We start from the raw sequence: 22,714 nt of genomic DNA on the forward strand, positions 1-22,714 counted from the left end.
ACACCATACACTACACTCTATATACTGCACACGATGTGTATGACCTGTATACACCATACACTACAGTCTATACACCGCACACGATGTGTATGACCTGTATACACCATACACTACACTCTATATACTGCACACGATGTGTATGACCTGTATACACCATACACTACACTCTATACACCGCACACGATGTGTATGACCTGTATACACCATACACTACACTCTATACACCGCACACGATGTGTTGACCTGTATACACCATACACTACACTCTATACACCGCACACGATGTGTATGACCTGTATACACCATACACTACACTCTATATACCACACACGATGTGTATGACCTGTATACACCATACACTACGCTCTATATACCGCACACGATGTGTATGACCTGTATACACCATACACTACAGTCTATACACCGCACACGATGTGTATGACCTGTATACACCATACACTACACTCTATATACTGCACACGATGTGTATGACCTGTATACACCATACACTACACTCTATACACCGCACACGATGTGTATGACCTGTATACACCATACACTACACTCTATACACCGCACACGATGTGTGTGACCTGTATACACCATACACTACAGTCTATACACCGCACACGATGTGTATGACCTGTATACACCATACACTACACTCTATATACCGCACACGATGTGTATGACCTGTATACACCATACACTACACTCTATACACCGCACACGATGTGTATGACCTGTATACACCATACACTACACTCTATACACCGCACACGATGTGTATGACCTGTATACACCATACACTACACTCTATACACCGCACACGATGTGTATGACCTGTATACACCAAACACTACAGTCTATACACCGCACACGATGTGTATGACCTGTATACACCATACACTACAGTCTATACACCGCACACGATGTGTATGACCTGTATACACCTTCCCTACAGTCTATACACCGCACACGATGTGTATGACCTGTATACACCACACTCTATACACCGCACACGATGTGTATGACCTGTATACACCATACACTACAGTCTATATACCGCACACGATGTGTATGACCTGTATACACCATACACTACACTCTATACACCGCACACGATGTGTATGACCTGTATACACCATACACTACACTCTATATACTGCACACGATGTGTATGACCTGTATACACCATACACTACACTCTATACACCGCACACGATGTGTATGACCTGTATACACCATACACTACACTCTATATACTGCACACGATGTGTATGACCTGTATACACCATACACTACACTCTATACACCGCACACGATGTGTATGACCTGTATACACCATACACTACACTCTATACACCGCACACGATGTGTATGACCTGTATACACCATACACTACAGTCTATACACCGCACACGATGTGTATGACCTGTATACACCATACACTACAGTCTATACACCGCACACGATGTGTATGACCTGTATACACCATACACTACACTCTATACACCGCACACGATGTGTATGACCTGTATACACCATACACTACACTCTATACACCGCACACGATGTGTATGACCTGTATACACCATACACTACACTCTATACACCGCACACGATGTGTATGACCTGTATACACCATACACTACACTCTATATACTGCACACGATGTGTATGACCTGTATACACCATACACTACCCTCTATACACCGCACACGATGTGTATGACCTGTATACACCATACACTACACTCTATACACCGCACACGATGTGTATGACCTGTATACACCATACACTACACTCTATACACCGCACACGATGTGTATGACCTGTATACACCATACACTACACTCTATACACCGCACACGATGTGTATGACCTGTATACACCATACACTACACTCTATAAACTGCACACGATGTGTATGACCTGTATACACCATACACTACACTGCACACGATGTGTATGACCTGTATACACCATACACTACAGTATATATACCGCACACGATGTGTATGACCTGTATACACCATACACTACACTCTATATACTGCACACGATGTGTATGACCTGTATACACCATACACTACACTCTATACACTGCACACGATGTGTATGACCTGCATACACCATACACTACACTCTATATACCACACACGAGGTGTATGACCTCTATACACCATACACTGCACTCTATATACCAAACACGATGTGTATGACCTGTATACACCATACACTACACTCTATATACTGCACACGATGTGTATGACCTGTATACACCATACACTACACTCTATACACTGCACACGATGTGTATGACCTGTATACACCGCACACGATGTGTATGACCTGTAAACACCATACACTACTCTCTATATACTGCACACGATGTGTATGACCTGTATACACCATACACTACAGTCTATAAACCGCACACGATGTGTATGACCTGTATACACCATACACTACACTCTACATACTGCACACGATGTGTATGACCTGTATACACCATACACTACACTCTATAAACTGCACACGATGTGTATGACCTGTGTACACCATACACTACACTCTACATACTGCACACGATGTGTATGACCTGTATACACCATACACTACACTCTATAAACTGCACACGATGTGTATGACCTGTATACACCATACACTACAGTCTATAAACCGCACACGATGTGTATGACCTGTATACACCATTCACTACACTCTATACACTGCACACGATGTGTATGACCTGCATACACCATACACTACACTCTATATACCACACACGAGGTGTATGACCTCTATACACCATACACTGCACTCTATATACCAAACACGATGTGTATGACCTGTATACACCATACACTGCACTCTATATACCAAACACGATGTGTATGACCTGTATACACCATACACTACACTCTACATACTGCACACGATGTGTATGACCTGTATACACCATACACTACACTCTATAAACTGCACACGATGTGTATGACCTGTGTACACCATACACTACACTCTACATACTGCACACGATGTGTATGACCTGTATACACCATACACTACACTCTATAAACTGCACACGATGTGTATGACCTGTATACACCATACACTACAGTCTATAAACCGCACACGATGTGTATGACCTGTATACACCATTCACTACACTCTATACACAGCACACGATGTGTATGACCTGTATACACCACACTCTGTACACTGCACACGATGTGTATGACCTGTATACACCATACACTACACTCTACATACTGCACACGATGTGTATGACCTGTATACACCATACACTACACTCTATAAACTGCACACGATGTGTATGACCTGTATACACCATACACTACACTCTATATACTGCACACGATGTGTATGACCTGTATACACCATACACTACAGTCTATACACCGCACATGATGTGTATGACCTATATACACCATACACTACAGTCTATACACCGCACACGATGTATATAGGTCATACACACCATACACTACACTCTATACACCGCACATGATGTGTATGGCCTGTATACACCATACACTACAGTATATATCCCGCACACGATGTGTATGACCTGTATACACCATACACTACACTCTATATACTGCACACGATGTGTATGACCTGTATACACCATACACTACTCTCTATATACTGCACACGATGTGTATGACCTGTATACACCATACACTACTGTCTATAAACCGCACACGATGTGTATGACCTGTATACACCATACACTACACTCTATATACTGCACACGATGTGTATGACCTGTATACACCATACTCTATACACCGCACATGATGTGTATGACCTGTATACACCATACACTACAGTCTATACACCGCACACGATGTGTATGACCTGTATACACCATACACTACACTCTATATACTGCACACGATGTGTATGACCTGTATACACCATACACTACACTCTCTATACTGCACACGGTGTATGACCTGTATACACCACACTCTATACACCGCATACGATGTGTATGACCTGTATACACCATACACTACACTCTATATACCACACACGATGTATGACCTGTATACACCATACACTACACTCTACATACCGCACACGATGTGTATGACCTGTATACACCATACACTTCTCTATATACCGCACACGATGTGTATGACCTGTATACACCATATACTACACTCTATACACCGCACACGATGTGTATTACCTGTATACACCATACACTACAGTCTATATACTGCACACGATGTGTATGAGCTGTATTCACCATACACTACACTCTATACACCGCACACGATGTGTATGACCTGTATACACCATACACTACAGTCTATACACCGCACACGATGTGTATGACCTGTATACACCATACACTGTATACACCGCACACGATGTGTATGACCTGTATACACCATAAACTACAGTCTATATACCACACACGATGTGTATGACCTGTATACACTATACACTACACTCTATATGGGTCGCCCTCCCAGGGCCGTGGGGGAATTGGTACCGGGCCGGTGTCGGTGAGATGTGTCACAGCAGCAGTGACCCGCACCGTGGCCCTGGGCGCCCAAGAGAGGGCACCTAAAGAGGTGCAACTATTTACAATAACAGTTTTGGACCATTCAGCGTCTATGATCTCTGCAGTTCAAAGGTGAAAGGCTGCCAATACAACTGGGCAACTCTGGGAAATAAACTAGGACATGATAACCAAAAATAGGAAACTCATGCAAAAATAGAAGGCACAACTTGTGGAAATAAACCCTCCTGGGTAACGAGAGTTAATGATTGTTGTTCCCTCCTGGGGTTCTGGAAGCTGCTGATTGGGAACTGCTACCATATGAAATACTTTGGGTGTCCTCATCCTGCAGCTGGTTGCTTGCCAAAGGGTATAGTTGTGGTAAAGGGAACTCATGATGCATATCAATGCCCATCAGCTGCTCCCCATTGGTGGGTGGTTCCGTTGCTCTGGTGTGATGCCCGACATCTGGGGAAGTCACAGCCTGTTGGCGCTGGTAAGCGGCTACACGGGGGCTTTGCAGCCAAGGGATCCCGAGATCACTGTCCTAAAGCGACCTAGATTCCTCCAATCCCCGAAGATGCCGAATCATGCACACCTGTTCCAACCATACCCTCCTCAGTAGGGACCTCCTCCACCTCCCCATCTCCGACAGTCCGGTGCCCCCAGCTGACTCTTCCAACTGCCCCATTTCGAGTTCCCGCAAACTAGCCTCTGACAACGTGAAGTTGGGGGGGCAACCCATTAGGAGGGCCGAGGTATATACCTGGTGCCTCTCAGCGGTGCGGTCTCTGCTCCGGTGCAGGCATAGTGGCTGTGGATGCTGCCCAGTGGGACACCGTGGACGGTGGTGGAGTTAACAGCTGCTCCGGGTCCGCAGGGGTCTCTGTAGGGACCGGCGCAGCCGTGTCATGTCCGGATGGGGGCTTCTCTTCCTCCACTTCAGCTCCCTGTGCTGTGTACAAACTCCTCCGGTAGTAGCGGCAGGGAGGGAACAAGGTACGCTGCCGGTGGCATGGCAGCAGTTGCAGGCTCCACAGGATCTGCCTGGGGAAGCTCCGGTGCAGCAGCGGCGGGTACCGGTGTCGCGGGTACCGCAGGTGTAGGCCCCTCCTGGGCGCGCTGCCAATTCAGCCTCCATAGCGCTTCCTGCCGCAGTTGCAGGCGGCACGTCAGCTGGGCAATTTCATCCTCCAGCTGCTGGCGGTTCATCCAAGAAGCAGGGTCTGAGCCTTCAGCCATGGTGCCGGGGAGATCCACTTCCCCGCGCTATGCAGGCCTCCTTCCCTCTTCTTCCAAGATGGCGTTCTGGCATTCTTCTTCCTTCCTCAGCCCCTTTCCCGCCACTGGCTTCTGCCCCTCCTTCTTGGGGTGGCGTCTTCTTCCAGCGCCTCCATACCAAGCCAGTATATGGACCCCTCGGGGGGTGGGCCATGTTGCTGTCACATAGTAATTCAGGCAGGGGAGGCCCAAGACCGTTTGTGGTCTTTTCCTAGGACCTCCCATATCTTCACGCCCTTCTTCTCAGCGACATTTTTAATGTTCATCTTACAGTCTATCAAATTGGGTCTTCTGCACATTCTCAAAAGTTTTAAGTCCAACAAATCTTAGGCGCACAGAGCCCGATGGCATCGGGTCTCATCATCCTGTTCGTGACGCCAAGTTGGGTCGCCCTCCCAGGGCCGTGGGGGACTCTGTACCGGGCCGGTGTCGGTGGGATGTGTCACAGCAGCGGTGACCCGGACCGTGGACCTGGGTGCCCAATTAATGGCGGGGAAAGTAATGGTGGTTTGAATGAATAGTTTGTGACGCCACCTGTGGTGTTCGGCAAGTGAGGTGTCAGGCTGACGCTGCATGCAGATCCTCTGGGACTGATGGTGGGCTGCAGCCAAGATGGTGTAGCTCCCCACAGGCGGAGCTGTAGTCCCAGGGCAGTGTAGATGTAGGGGAAGAGGAGAGGCGCAGGCGGTGTAGAAGCCGGTGCCCAGATGTAGCGGTTCTGGGTGTGTTTGGCGCAAGAATGAATGGAGGACACCAGGGCATGTAGTTCCAAAGCTTTACTCAGTCTGTAGTGCCCACTTCTGTGCAGTGTCCTCCGGGTCAGGGACTCAGTCAACCTCCAGGCAAGATGGAATGCTCCCTTCCAGCGCTCTGCCAACATATGTGCCTTTTCTGAACGTCTCCTCTAGCGCCTTTAAGTGTGAAGACTGTTGTTTTAGTCCTTGCCACAGCTCTGCTGCAGTGGGTGGTGTTTCACCTAAGCAGATCAGCTTCAGCAGAGCATGTTGCTGCTTTGCCGATGCGCTGCTGCACAGCTCCCAACTTGGGAGTGATGTGGAGGGTAATTCAGCATAGGATGACGAGGGGGAGAAGGAAGAGTGGAAACAGGATGTATATGATGAGGTGGAAACTCTGATTGGTTGGGCCCGCTATTCGTGGCGTGGGTAGGATATGTGATGGTCCAGTTTGAGACTTTGTCCCACCCTCCACCAGGTTGAGCCAGTGTGCTGTGACAGAGATATACCGTCCCTGGCCACAAGTACTTGTCCATGTGTCTGTTGTAAGATGGACCTTCCCGGTTACGGCGTTGGTGAGAGCACACTTTAGATTAAGACGTGCTGGTGCAACTCGGGGACGGCACACCGGAAAAAATAGTGCCAGCTGGGAACCAAGTATCGTGGGGCAGCCACAGCCAAAAGATCATGGGAAGACGGTGTCCCCACAAGCCTAAACGTCAACATCTCCACGGCTAGCAACTTGGCAATGTGCGCATTCAGTATTTGTGCTTGTGGGTGCGTGGCTTGGTATTTACGCCTCCTTTCATACGTCTGTGGCATGGACAATTGGGTGCTTTCCTGGGACAAACAAGTGGATGAGCTTGTGTCCTGTGGATGAGCTTGTTGTGTCCTGTGTCTGTGCAACCGCAGCTTGTGAGCAAGAGGTATGATGATCACCTGCTTCCTGCCTAGCAGATTGGGAAGAGCATATCACAGGTGACATGGCAGTGGTTTGACCCGCAGACACAGACTCTGTACCCTGTTGGCAGCCAAGCACCCTAGTCGGTGGGCTGAACATGTGTTTCCACATACTGGTGGTGCTTTGGTTGCCTTTGCACTGGCCTCTGCTCAGCTTCGTATGGCAGATGCTACAGATGACAACATTTGGTTCAGAAGGACTATCGGAAGAAAATTTCCAGACAGCGGCTGAAAGCACCCTTGCCTTGACTTGGGCCACAGATGGATTGCTCTTGGCAACAGTTTACACACTTTGCACTCTGCTCAAACCAGTAGCCCTTGGTGCCTTTTGTTGGTGCTGCGTATCCACCTTCTTCCTCTGTGCTGCTGTGCTGGCTATGCGTGCCAACGTTCCAGATCGGATCAGTGGTCTCATCATCAACCACCTCGTCATCCATGTCATCCTCCCTCCATGTTGATATTGGCAACTGGCAAGATGGCAACTGTGTCATCACCATCAGCGTCCACCTCTTCACCCGGTATATCACGTGGATGAAAGTGGCTTTCTTCTGGCCATGGGGTTTCAAATATTTGCCCATCAATAGACGATACCGTCGCGCAGTGAGAGGCCAGAGGCAACAAAAGGAAATGGATCAAACAGATCCTCGGAGTGGCCAAGGTTGAGGTCAAATGTTTCCTGTGACTCCTGATGGGGTGATGAACTAGGAACAGGTTGAGAATAGGTTGACCCAGTGTTCTCTATACGGACAGGAGACTGTTTTGTCATGAACGATTGGGTGTCACTGCTGCTATAAAATTTCGTTGAGGCCTTATCAGCCATCCAAGACAGTATCTGCTCTTGTTCTTCTAGCTTCCAGACCCGTTTACGTTCCAGACCGGGAAATTTTGCCAGGAACCTAGATGCATCAACCTTCTTCGGTCACACTCTGTGCCTTGTTGGGCACCAATGACAATGCCACGTCCACGTCCCTTCACAACAGCCATTTTAGGAATTTGGGATTTTTCTGCCATAGTTGCAGATGTTCAGATGCAGATATTGGGGAACAAGGAGCAGTTAGTGCTTTGTGGAAGGTAGCACTACAGCCTCGTACTGCTTTGTGTTTTACAAACAGCTCTGCAATGGCACAAAAGTATTGCCCTGAGGTTTAAGGTGAGATTATTCCACACCCCAGTAACCACACAAGACAGCGGTGCTGCCACTAAAATATTGCCCTGAGGTTTAAGGCGAGATTACGCACCCCAGTAACCACACAAGACAGCGGTGCTGGCTGCGTGTCAGTTGTGCAGTACTGTGTGTCCTATTCGCTGTGTCATCAAATTTCGGAATAAATTCTTGGACTTTTGTGCGCTGCCAGATAAATTCACTAGTCCAGTTTATGAGAAAGATTAATCCATTTATTTCCCAATGCGTTTCGAAATGTGTACCATTTCTTCTTCAGGGGATGACATGTATCATTATCTGGCAGCGCAAAAAAGTCCAAGAATTTATTCCGAAATTTGATGTTTCAAGCGGTCGCAGAGCTGACCTTTGGATGTGCAGCAAGCAGATTACGGATCCCACATGCCTGAACCTCTCCTAAAAAGGGTGAGTAAATTCTAATCTATTTCTCCTGAAATAACCCGGATAAGACCCTATTGCGCTTTTTTGTTCCTTTAGTTTGAATATATTGTCCTATTCGCTGTGAACACAGCACCGCAATAGCACAAAAAACTGTCCTGCAGGGGTGAATGAGATCCAAAAAATAGCTGGGAAAACTGTCACTACTCCAGTCCCTGACCTTATACTTTCAGCTGTGAAAAGAGATTTTGGGTTTTACAGAGTATTTCTGGATGATTTGCACAAACAAACACAACTCTCCCTAGCAGCTGCTCACACTCTCCCTACACTAGCTGTGTTCTGCATGCAATGTGCAGAAAATGGCGGTGGCAGGACTTATATAGAGCCAGGCTATCACTCATAGGCAATGAGTCACGTATGACGCTGGGCGCCCAGCCAATCATAGTAATGCCACCCACAACCATGAAGGCTGCGGCATTACTGTGATTGGCAAATGCTGGGTGGGAAATCCGAGTAGTGCGAGGCGAGTAGTGAAATACTCGCTATGTTCCGAGAACCGCAAGTACTTCATTACTCGCCGAATACCCACGATTATGCTCGCTGATCCCTAGAAATCGCTAGTGGACTTATAACCCTTATGACTTCCTAACAAGAAAAAATTGTTACAAAAATTGTGCTGATGTAAAGTTGACATGTGGGAAATGTTATAAATTATTTTGGATGACATAACTCTGACTTAAGGGCAAAAGAAGTAAAAGTTTGAAAATTGCCATATTTTCAAAGTTTTCGCCAAATTTCCGATATTTTCACAATTGAAAGGCAAAAGACAAAAGAAATTTTAACACTAGTGTGGAGAAGGTGACTTGACAGACGGACTTGACTGGAGGGAGAAGGGATGGTTTGTGCACTGGAGATGGATGGTAGTAATGACAGATGGGAGACAGCTGGGGGTAGATGGAAAAGGGAGTGCAATACCTAGAATTGACCACAAGATGGCAGGGGGGAGCGTAGTTCAGGACTTGACATCAGCTTAGGGCTTAGGAAACCGCTTAGTCATGGGGGGGCTGGGAGATAGGAACCCAGGGGGGAAATTCCCGAGGGAGGGAGATAAATTGGACAGAACAGGGTTCCAGGCGAGTCTAGTCCTGGGAGGAGCTCAGGAGCAGAAGACTGACAACGGTGGAGAGCTCAACCAGGGGACTGACAGGAAGAGACAGTCAGGGGGTGGCCCTGACATCAAGAACCGCAGGACAGACGAGGCCCCGGGGGTACCGATTGGACGACGACCTCGGGTAGGTGAAGCGCTGGCGGTAGATAGGTCTAGGACAGCCCCAGCGAAAGATCCGCGAGGAACGTCACTACGACTGAAGGAAGGTGAAGGTACCCGGGCCTGAGTACAGAGGGCTGTAAAGGAACTGCGGTGTATGGCTACGGTTGTCAGGAGGACGGCCAATAAAACCCGGACCTTTTGCCACTGAAATCTGCCTCCGTCTCAACTCTGTGTCGGCTGTGCGCGGTAAGCAGTGGACCACCCCCCAATCCAGGCCCCTACCATACTGTCATGAATCAACAGTCTCAGAATCAGTGAGATCCATTGAAGCGTTCCAGAATTTTAATCACATAAAATGAGTGGTCAGAATTAAAAAAAAAAATTTGGTTTGGTCATAAAGGGGTTAATATTAAATGTTGTTGTTGTTTCTTGTAGTAAATTTTGATTTCCTCCAGGGCTGAATTTTAGTTCCAGTCCATCTCTGTTGGAAACTGACTTTAACAGACTAGAGCGACAGTCCATACAATGAGAGAATATAAACATATACACATTATATCTCCTTATGTTTCCCCTTATTATCTCCAGTAATTATTACATGGGTTCTTTATGATGTAACATTGTTGTCTTCTTCCCATTCAGGTCCATACAATATCGGATCCTCTCGGTGGAGATCTACTATATAAGACAATTTTCCTGATTGACCTGTCAAGGATGGATAGGGACAGGGACCAGATAGTGGAGAAGATATTACACCTCACTCTAGAGATTCTCTTCCGGCTTACTGGAGAGGTGAGAGCGGCGTCGGACTGGAGCACCTTGGGCCCACCAGAGAAAATCATTCTTGGGGCCCACTATGTAGCTACATAAAAATAAATACAAGACCACAAATTGTGCAGGAAAATGCACTAATATCAGGGTATACTATAAGGTAGTTCACATCTTAATTATGCAGCAGGGGATGGGGTATCTCCCTGTGACGGGGTATACGGCAGAGCAGGAAGGGACAACAGGCCTGGGAACGATACAACAGATTTCTTGACCAGAAAACAGGAACAACACGAAGGTAATTTGCAGAGTCCCAAAATAAGACCACAGGAAACTGATTCGGGGGCACCTCCCGACAATCCTTGTGCCAGATCACAAAACCATAGTCCTTTAAGAGTCCCAGAAATCCACCACGATCACACAGAGGCCGAAGCTTCCTCAGACAGCCTCATCCTTCTCTTTCAGCATCCAACTCACATCTGACTTGAGTTGCACAGGGATCTAGTGTTTCTGCTCCTGGATCAACCCATGTGTGTAGTGGAGGAGGGTTCCACTCCTCCTATGCAATGGTTTGGCCCACAGCAAGGCACCACTTTGTCTATGAGGATGTGCACTGGAAGTAGTCCTCTGCTTACTAAACAATAGCTAATCTCTCCCAATCTGTTGACCAAGTTAATTACATTATAGTCTCAGGAATGAAGTCAGGTTAGTTACAGCTAATAGAACCAGAGAACAATTACGTGGCATATTATACAAATACAGGACAGGGAAAAATATATACATCATGACATTCCCTTCCCCCCGCAATTGGTGTACATACTAGGGACCTCTACAGGTCACTGGTTAAGTACACACAAGCATGGCTGACAGGACTCAGGGCTCCTCCTGCCTGGACAGTCCATCTGCATTTTGGTGTTGGCTGCCTCTTCTATACTGTATGGTAAAGTTACACTCACTGGCCACTTTATTAGGTACACCATGCTAGTAACGGGTTGGACCCCCTTTTGCCTTCAGAACTGCCTCAATTCTTCGTGGCAGAGATTCAACAAGGTGCTGGAAGCATTCCTCAGAGATTTTGGACCATATTGACATGATGGCATCACACAGTTGGCGCAGATTTGTCGGCTGCACATCCCTGATGCGAATCTCCCGTTCCACCACATCCCAAAGATGCTCTATTGGATTGAGATCTGGTGACTGAGGAGGCCATTTGAGTACAGTGAACTCATTGTCATGTTCAAGAAACCAATCTGAGATGATTCGAGCTTTATGACATGGCGCATTATCCTGCTGAAAGTAGCCATCAGATGCCTGTTCTTAGCTGAGAGGAGTGGTACCCAGTGTGGTCTTCTGCTGCTGTAGCTCATCTGCCTCAAAGTTCGACGCACTGTGCGTTCAGAGATGCTCTTCTGCCTACCTTGGTTGTAACGGGTGGCAATTTGAGTCACTGTTGCCTTTCTATCAGCTCGAACCAGTATGCCCTTTCTCCTCTGACCTCTGGCATCAACAAGGCATTTCCGGCCACAGAACTGCCGCTCACTGGATTTTTTTTCTTTTTCGGACCATTCTCTGTAAACCCTAGAGATGGTTGTGCGTGAAAATCCCAGTAGATCAGCAGTTTCTGAAATACTCAGACCAGCCCTTCTGGCACCAACAATCATGCCACGTTCAAAGGCACTCAAATCACCTTTCTTCCCCATACTGATGCTCGGTTTGAACTGCAGGAGATTGTCTTGACCATGTCTACATGCCTAAATGCACTGAGTTGCCGCCATGTGATTGGCTGATTAGAAATTAAGTCTTAACACACAGTTGGACAGGTGTACCTAATAAAGTGGCCAGTGAGTGTATAGGGCTGCAGAGCCAGGCTCCATCGTAGTAAGCGTCCATTGTCCCCAGAGACTCTGTTCAGCCAGGTGAGGGGATTGTGATCAGTAACCACAGTGAATTCTCGTCCATACAGATACGGCCTTAGTTTCCTAAGAGCCCACACTACAGCCAGACATTCTTTTTCAACAGTTGCATAGGCCACTTCTCGGTCCAGCAGTTTCCGGCTGAGGTAGGCAATGGGGTGCTCGTCCCCAGCTGCATTCACCTGGCTGAGTACAGCTCCCAGTCCATAAGCAGAGGCGTTCTTCTGCACAATGAATCTCCTCTTGTAGTCTGGAGCAGCCAGAACAGGGTCACAGACCAGAGCGTCCTTCAGCTGGTTAAAAGCCTCATCACAGGCTGGAGTCCAGATCACCAGCCGGGGCATTGCTTTCTTGGTCAGGTCGGTAAGAGGCTTGGCCACAGTGCTGAAATGAGAAACAAATTTTCGGTAATAACTGGCAGTGCCCAAAAAAGCCATAACTTGTTTCTTAGTTTGGGGTACAGGCCAGTCTCTAATAGCCTGGATTTTGGCAGGTTCAGGACGGAGCTTCCCTCCTCCTACTCTATGCCCTAGGTACTGGACTTCACCCATCCCCAATTGGCATTTATCTGGTCGAATGGTTAGGCCTGCTGCAAGAAGCAGGTCAAGAATAACGGCTACTTGGTTCAGATGTTCCTCCCATGTCTGGCTGAAGATGGTGATATCATCCAAGTAGGCACAAGCAAAGTCACCACATCCCCGGAGGATCTGGTCCACCATTCTCTGGAAGGTGGCCGGGGCATTCTTCATTCCAAAGGGCATATTTAGGAATTCATACAGACCAAAGGGGGTTATAAAAGCGGACCGTTCTCTCCCCTCCTCCGTCAGAGGGATTTGCCAGTATCCCTTACTGAGATCCAAGATAGTGACATATCGGGATCCAGCCAGTCGGTCTAGAAGTTCGTCAATACGAGGCATTGGGTAAGGATCACTGATGGTATAGTCGTTTAGTTGTCGATAGTCCACACAAAATCGAGTACTCCCATCTTTCTTGGGTACTAACACCACAGGAGAGGCCCAAGGGCTATGGGAGGCCTGGATTACCCCAAGCTGTAACATCTCCTCCAGTTCGTGCTGCATGGTGTTTCGAACTGATTCAGGTACCCGGTAAGGAGCCTGTTGTATGGGACGGATGCCCTGAGTGTCCACATGATGTTAGGTGACGGTGGTTCGACCTGGTTGGGATGAGAAAGCAGCACGTCTCTGTTGAAGCACTCCCAGCATTTGGTTTTTCTGTAAGGAATCCAGGTGATCTCCCAGAGGAACCTGTTCCACAGTGGATGGGGCTCTCGCTGCTTCCACGAGATCAGGTAGGGCGTCCTCATCCTCTTGACCGTCCTCTGAAGCTAGCTGACAGCTTGCTATCATTGGAAGGGTCCGGTCATGGTACTCCTTAATCATATTCACATGGACAGTCTTTTGTCTTAGCCCCTGATCATCTAAAGCAAGAAGGTAATTGGTGTCATTCAGTTTTCTGAGAACCCGGAAGGGACCCTCCCATGTTGTCTGCAGTTTATTCTGCAGATGGGGAACAATCATTAAGACCTGTTGTCCTTCTACAAACTCCCGGTAGCGTGCTTTACGGTCATACCATGTCTTCTGTCTGGTTTGAGCCATCCGCACATGACTCTGGGCAAAACTAGCAAGTTGGGCCAGGGTTTCACGCAGCTTTAGGACATAAGGGACAACAGGGGCCCATGTATCTTCAACTTGCCCCTCCCAGTATTCCTTGAGCAGGGTTAAGGGTCCTCGGACCTTTCTTCCATAGAGTAGTTCAAAGGGGGAGAACCCAGTGGACTCCTGGGGAACTTCCCGATAGGCAAACAAGAGATGGGGTAGGTACTTCTCCCAGTTTGAATCTCTGTCAGTGAAGGCCCTCAGCATATTCTTCAGAGTGCCATTGAATCGTTCACAAAGTCCATTTGTTTGGGGATGATACGGGGTCGTGCGGATCGCTCGTACTCCACAGGTGCGCCACAGGCACTGGACCAGCTCTGACATGAACTGGGAGCCTTGGTCCGACAAGATCTCACTGGGAAATCCTACTCTGGTGAAAATGGTAACCAGGGCCTCGGCCACCTTGGCTGCAGAAATACTTGACAAGGCTACCTCTTCTGGATATCGGGTGGCATAGTCCACAACAGTGAGAATGTACTGCTTTCCAGATTTACTTGGTTTAGCCAGAGGTCCAATGATATCAACAGCTACTCTTTGAAAGTGTTCTTCTATTATAGGGAGCGGTTGCAGGGGTGCCTTTGGGTGATCTCCGGGTCGCCCTCTACGCTGACATATGTCGCAAGTTCGGCAGAAATGCGCCACTGCTTGGGAAATCCCAGGCCAATAGAAAGATTGAGTCAATCGTCTCTTGGTGCGGGTTTTGCCTTGATGGCCAGCAGTAGGAATATCATGAGCAAGGTGTAATAGGGGAATTCTGTATTTCTGAGGAGCAATCAGCTGTTTGCTATAAGTCCAGGGCTTATCTAGGGAGTCGGCATTGGTAACCCGATACAGAAGTCCATTTTCTCTGATAATTCTTTCTCCATTCTCCCCTAGCTGCCCTATTTCAGCTCGAGCTCTAAAACTAGCTAGGGTGGGGTCAGTCTCCACTTCTTGTCTAAACTGAACTTTATCCCAGGTAACATTCATATTATCCCCACAAGAAGAATCACTCACCGGCTGTGACGGCGGTTCTGGTGGCCTCATTTCCATGCATGGGTTGTACACGTCCACATTTGCTGCTCTCTTGGCTTGACTTCGGGTTACTGCACCGACAAAGTGGCAATGAAGATTCCCCACATCATTTCCTAGAAGAACGTCTGCAGGGAGGCCGCTCATCACACCGACCACGCATTGTTTGGCCCCAAAGCCATAATCCAGGGTCACACTCGCTCTTGGAATATATCTCTGGGTACCTCCAGCCAATTCAATGGCAATTCCTGGTCCCTTTTGAATTGCTTCTGGTTGAATTACTCGGGGATCGGCTATGGTGAGAAAAGCCCCAGTGTCACGGAAGCCAACAACTTTTTGACCATCCAGCACGACCTCCTGTAGATGTTTGTGCTGAAGATCAGAAGAACAGGTGACTGGGGCTCGCACCCCATAGACTCCTGGTAGGGAAGCCAGGATATCAGTCACTTGGCAAGTCATCAGGCACTGAATCCATCTCTTCTCCAGGTGAGGGGGTCTGTAGATAATGAACAGGCAAAGGCGGTCTGTAGGTGTTCTGCCTCCGTACACCTGGACATTGGAATTGCATATGCCCGGGCTGCCCACATCCATAGCATCTGCGCTCCGGGATTCTTCCTCCACGTCGTAGTCCCGAAGGTGGAGCAGGAGTAATGCGAGGCACAGTCACACGAAGGTCACCATGAGTTGATGGTCTAGTGGGATGGTGAATTTTGGAGGCAGAAGGACCAGGGGCCACCAGCGTTGGGGGGGCTGGTAGTGTTTTTCTCCCTGAGTAGTAATTTTTTCCACTGAGGCTTGATGGTGAGAGCCTCATCAGCTAGTGCTGCAGCTTCCTCCACTGTTGCTGGTCTCCTTTCACGCACCCATTCCCGTATCTCAGCGGGGCGCTTAAAATAAAACTGCTCTTTTAGGATGACCTGCAGGAACGTCTCCCAGGTTATGGCCTCCTCTGCCTCCAGCCAGCGATGACATATATGTTTGAGTTTGTGAGCATACATCTTGAAGGACACTTCCTCATCACAGGCTAAAGTACGGAACTGAGTCCTGTAAGTGTCTGGGGTCACAGCATAATGTTCTAGAATAGTCTGTTTAATATCCGCATACTCAGAGTTCCACCGAGGGTCCATAGCTCTATAGGCTGCGGCAGCTCCACCCTCTAAGAGCCCCACAAGATGTCGGACGCGCTCCCTTTCCGACTTCCATTAATCGACACTGATGCTCAAAGTCCTGGAAGAAGCCCTCAATGTCACCGGAAGCCTCATTAAACGGCTTGAAGTCTTTGCGGGACACTCTGGGGAGTTCCCTCATGGGGGATGCTGTGGGTACAGTCTGTCTGGAGCTTCTCGCTGCCTCCAAAGCGATCTCCCTCTCCAGCATTGCCCTCTGCCCCTCCAGCAATGCCCTCTCCTCCATCCTGCGCTGCATCTCCTCGGCTCTGCGCATGACCTCCATCTTATATTCTATGGAGACCTCTTCTCCCAGCAAGGCCATCTCCTCCTCGTACCACACAACCCACTGACTTTTTTGGGTATTTACCTCCGGCTGCCGTCTTTCCTCTTTGCTGTGAGGATCCTTCCTCAGCATCATCTTGCAGGCAAACTGCTTCCAAAGCCTCAATCAGCTGCTCCTTGGAGAGTCCCTTGTAGCGGACTCCCAGTTCACGGGCCTTTGTTTGTAGGTTCACCGCAGTCCAGTTCTTGTACTCTGCGGTGCTGGTTCCCGATGTTGATGGGCCGTTCTCCTCCATTCCTTCTGCTCCGATCCCACCGCTGCTAACCAGTTTGTGACGGGGTATACGGCAGAGCAGCAAGGGACAACAGGCATGGGAACGATCCAACAGATTTCTTGACCAGAAAACAGGAACAACACGAAGGTAATTTGCAGAGTCCCAAAATAAGTCCACAGGAAACTGATTCTGGGGCACCTCCCGACAATCCTTGTGCCAGATCACAAAACCATAGTCCTTTAAGAGTCCCAGAAATCCACCACGATCACACAGAGGCCGAAGCTTCCTCAGACAGCCTCGTCCTTCTCTTTCAGCATCCAACTCACATCTGACTTGAGTTGCACAGGGATCTAGTGTCTCTGCTCCTGGATCAACCCATGTGTGTAGTGGAGGAGGTTTCCACTCATCCTATGCAATGGTTTGGCCCACAGCAAGGCACCACTGTGTCTATGAGGATGTGCACTGGAAGTAGTCCTCTGCTTACTAAACAATAGCTAATCTCTCCCAATCTGTTGACCAAGTTAATTACATTATAGTCTCAGGAATGAAGTCAGGTTAGTTACAGCTAATAGAACCAGGGAACAATTACGTGGCATATTATACAAATACAGAACAGGGAAAAATATATACATCATGACACTCCCCTCATAGAATAAAATGTAGCCCCCCATAGAATATAATGCAGCCAGCCTCATACTGTAGAGTATAATGCAGCCACCCAATATGGTATAATATAGCCCCCTCGTAGGGTATAATGCAGCCTCCTCATAGAATATAATGCAGTCCTCATAAGGTTTAATTCAGCCCCCCCATAAAATATAATGTAGCCCCCTCATAGAGTATAATGCAGCCCCCCATAGGGTATCACGCTGCCCCCCATAGGGTATAATGCAACCAGGACTCACTGATATGTATATAAAAAAAAAACTACAATACTCACCTCTCCTCCTTGCTTCCACACTGATTCTTGCTCTGTTCTGGTATCAGCAGCTGCACTCACTGCCGTCTGCCCGGCACACCGCAGGTACGCAATGAAGTGATATCACGCACCAACTGTATCAGAGGCAGAGGGGATTGATGGGAGAGGGGGCGTCATTTGATGCTCGCTCCTCCATTATTGTTTTCAACTGTATCTGCATCTATTATGTCATTGCAGTTGAATGTGGTGCGCACTGGGGGGCTGTGCTGGTGCAGGGTCCCCCTGGCTGTGGGAGCGGGGGTCCTGGTCTGCCTGCCGGCCCGGATAGCGGGCAGTGTTAGCCGTCGCTGAGGCTAACACTGCCCGTTATTAAAGTGAAATGAATATTCACCCCTCTCCACACCCATGGGGGCGTGGAGAAGAGTGAATATTCATTTCTCTTTAGCAGCAGGGACAGGATTAGCCGCATTAGGATTCTGCCTCCTGGCTATTGGTGACACGCCCCTGGAGCAGCGGGGGCCCTAGGCAGCTGCTTGCCATGTATTCCAGCAGGTGTCAGTCCGACCCTGGGTGAGAGATTCTGATGATGTCACATTACATCATTCTTATCTATGGGAATAACTGATGGACAGAACTGGAGAGGTGAGGACTATGGAAATGTCTGTAGTCAGATTTATTAATGTGTCTCTCCATAACCAGGATTACACAGTACTGAAGAAGCCCTCTAGTGAGCGCTGTCAGGCCCCTGTATCTGAAGGATGGGGAAGACCCCTGAGCCCAATTACAGGGACTACACTTCACCTCCTGATACATGAGGACATCAATGACCAGAAGATCCTAGAACTCACCTACAAGATGATTGAGCTGCTGACTGGAGAGGTGACACTGCTGGGAATACTGGGGCATTATACAATAATGCTATGAAGGGACCGGGGGGATGACTGTATCATTTGTATGTATCAGGTTCCTATAAGGTGTCAGGATGTCGCCATCTATTTATCTATGGAGGAGTGGGAGTATTTAGAAGAACACAAAGATCTGTACAAGGACGTCATGATGGAGGTTCCCCAGCCCCTCACATCAGGTAATAGACAGGACTAAATGCACACGGCCTATAATTATCTGTGTGTAAAGAATGAATTCAGTCCCTGTATGTGTTTCCTCCAGTTCTATCCAGTAAGAAGACAACACCAGAGAGATGTCCCCGTCCTCTTCTTCCACAGGACTGTAAACAAGAAGATCCCGATGTTCCTCAGGATCATCAGGTAGATGGAGAGGTGTCATGAGATCTCCTCTATGATGTGTACCAGAGGCATAGCTAGGGGTGGAGTTCAGCGAGGGGGGAGAAGACGAAACTTCTGAGTGAGCTCCTAGACCAGGTAACCCTGTCTACAACTATGGTGGCGCATCCTAATAGTGAATGTAGAACCTCAGAAGATAACCGGGCTGTTATTGAAAATAATCTCCCTACAAAGACCAACAATTATATTACCACCATACAGTGGTAGATACAACTCCTGTAGAACATACAAGTGATTACAGTACAAATTACAGAAAGCGGACAGCACATCTAGAACTACAGTACAGTTATTGATAGTAACTTACAGCTGACGTGTTGTTGTGTTTTTGCTTTTTTTTTTTTATAGAATTGTTCACTTTTCCCATTTTTACCATCTGATCCAAATCGATATAACTTCTTCGAGCCAGTACTCAGCTGCAGACATTGCAACAAAGACACAAAGATCCCCTCTACACAGTATGATGCTCTCTTATAAGTGTATAATGCGCCCTCACTGAATAGTAACCCCCCACACAGTGTACTAACCCCTTAGTAGCCCCCTAAATTGTTTGATGGATTCAACACAGTGTAGGGGGGAGAGTTTCCGCTGTGTAACTGGGCCGGAACCAAGAGGGATGTAACCAAGGTTCCTAGGAGAACTGTTTCCGGGGGACATAATTAGGAGACGGTTCTAGACAGTGCTAGAAGGAGTGGGGGAAGAGTGGATATAAAAGGAACGTAGAACGCCAGCAGGGGGCACTTGACAGAGCGGGGGAGAGAGAGCAGAAAGCCTAGGAGGCGCCAGAGAGCCGGAAGGAGTCAGCACCTACCAGAGAGATTGGACGGGGACTCACCCGATATTAGGGAGCAGACAGCATCGAGCAGCCTAGCAGGGGAAGCCAACCAGATGACCGCGGCCACACTCCAGACACCGAGACCCGCGGCCGCCGCTGCCCAAATCAAGCCTGCGGTTGCAGTCTGTCCGCCGCCTCCCGTGGCCGCTGCTTCACTCCGTGCCGCCGCTGCCCGAATCCAGCCTGCGACCTGCCCACTGCCACCCGCTGACCGACTCCAGCCTGCGGCTGCGGTCTGCCCGCTGCACCCCGCGGCGGCCACTGCCCCGTTCTGGTCCGTGACTACGGCATTTACGGTCATGCCCACGGTCGCCACCATCTCGCCTACGCCAGGGGGCCCAACACTGAGGGACTCTCCTGGGGCTCGTTATGCCCCTGCTCCACCTGGGCGTAGGAACGCCAGAAGCTTATGTCAACTCCTCGTTGGCTAGGCCCAGCGGCTGAGACGCCGAACGGACACCTCCCAGACAACCACTCTGCAGGACGTCAGAGAAGGATAAGTGACACTTCGTAGTTAGCTAATTATAGTTCCTGAACTCATGGTAGGCCATACCGCGGCCATATAGTTACCGACCCCGACCGGGTAGTTAATATTGTGTTATCTGTGTGTATTGTTTGAATCCCTGTGAGGACAACTATTGTCAGCTTGCTAGATACTCAAATAACCCCTATATAAAAGTTGAATTTAAGCTTTCTCATCTCATCACTGCATCCTGCGTACCTGCGAATACAACTGTATGATGGCCCCCACACTGTACAAGGACCCCATATTAGCTTCCAAACTGTATGATGGCCCCCTAAATATAATTTATTTATCTAACACTATTGATTCCATGATGCTGTGCATGAGAAGAGATTACATACAAAATATAGATATCTTTTACAGTATACAAGCTAACAATCATAGGTACAGAGGGAAGAGGACCCTTCCCTTGCGGACTTACATTCTTCAGGATGATGGGGAAGGAGACAGTAGGTTGGGGGGTTGCAGCAACTCCGGTGTTGGTGAGGCGGTAGCTCTGGAAGTGGTGAGGAGGCAGTGAGGTCATTGAAGGTTGTAAGCTTTCTTGGGGAGATGAGTTTTCAAGTTTGGTCTGAAGGATCCGAATGTGGTTGATAATTAGACATGTTGGGGCACAGAATTCCAGAGGATGGGGGATGTTCTGCCGAAGTCTTGGAGGCAATTGGGTGAGGAATGAATAAGCATTGAGAAGGGTAGGAGGTCTTGGGAGAACTGGAGATTGCGCTTAGGAAGATATCAGGAGATTTGGAGATATACGGAGAAGACAGGTTATGGATGGCTTTGCAGGTCAGTATTAGTAATTTGAACTGGATACGCTGAGGAATTGGGAGCCAGTGAGAGGACTTGCAGAGGGGAGTAGCGAGGACAGAGATCAATTAGTTGGGCAACAGAGTCAAGGACTGACTGGAGAGGTTCGAGAGTGTTAGAAGGTGGGCCACAGAGAGGGATATTGTAGTAGTCGAGGAGGGGAGATGATGAGGGCATCCACAAGCATTTTAGTAGATTGAGGGTTGAGGAAAGGACAGATTATGGAAATATTTTTGAGCTGGTGGCGACAGGAGGTGGAAAGAACTTGGATGTGTGGTTTGAAGGACAGGGCATAGTCAAGGGTTACTCTGAAGCAGTGGATTTCTGGTACAGGGAAAAGTGTGATGTTTATTGTGATAGATCAGGTAGGGAAGATTTGTGAGTAGTGTTGAGCATTCCGATACCGCAAGTATCGGGTATCGGCCGATACCGACTTCCGATATTTTTTCAATATCGGAATTCGGCATCGGAATCGGAAGTTCAGTTGATTGACGGCCTGACGTCATCATGATGCGCGGTGTGTGCGCATCATGATGCGCCGTCATTTCGGACCTTCCGGGGGTCTCTGCCGGCCTGCTTGGGGGCTGTGCCGGCCTGCCGGGGGGCTGTGTGGACTGCCCGGGGTCTCTGCCGGCCTGCCGGGGGGCTGTGCCGGCCTGCCGGTGGTCTGTGCACCCTGTGGGGGTCTGTACCGGCCTGCCGGGGGGCTGTGCCGGCCTGCCGGGGGGCTGTGCTGATGTCCGGGGGTCTGTGCAAGCATCGTCCGATGGGACTACAAGTCCCATCGGGCGATGCCTGCTACCATGACAGTGATTGACACATTAGCCAATGATGGGACAGTAGTAGTCCCATCATCCGGCTAATGTGTTAAATGTTAAAAAAAAAAAAAAAA

General features: G+C 48.6%; 1 protein-coding gene across 2 annotated transcripts in view; it reads left to right on the forward strand.

The window, feature by feature from the left end:
* The window catches only part of LOC141051067 (uncharacterized), an 85,741-nt gene that overhangs the window by 13,567 nt on the left and 49,460 nt on the right, over positions 1-22,714 (forward strand). Inside the window, exons 2-6 of one of the 2 annotated variants that reach the window (XM_073547910.1) lie at positions 8,961-9,106; positions 10,989-11,138; positions 19,059-19,238; positions 19,323-19,443; positions 19,527-19,624. In XM_073547910.1, the coding sequence (XP_073404011.1) occupies positions 9,083-9,106; positions 10,989-11,138; positions 19,059-19,238; positions 19,323-19,443; positions 19,527-19,624 (573 nt within the window). In that variant the 5' untranslated portion in view covers positions 8,961-9,082. The remainder of the gene's footprint in view (positions 1-8,960; positions 9,107-10,988; positions 11,139-19,058; positions 19,239-19,322; positions 19,444-19,526; positions 19,625-22,714) is intronic. The other variant, XM_073547911.1, reaches the window with a different exon arrangement.

Source organism: Dendrobates tinctorius, unplaced genomic scaffold (assembly GCF_039654945.1).
Source record: "Dendrobates tinctorius isolate UK_male_01 unplaced genomic scaffold, ASM3965494v1 ptg000155l, whole genome shotgun sequence".
Lineage (NCBI taxonomy): Eukaryota > Metazoa > Chordata > Amphibia > Anura > Dendrobatidae > Dendrobates > Dendrobates tinctorius.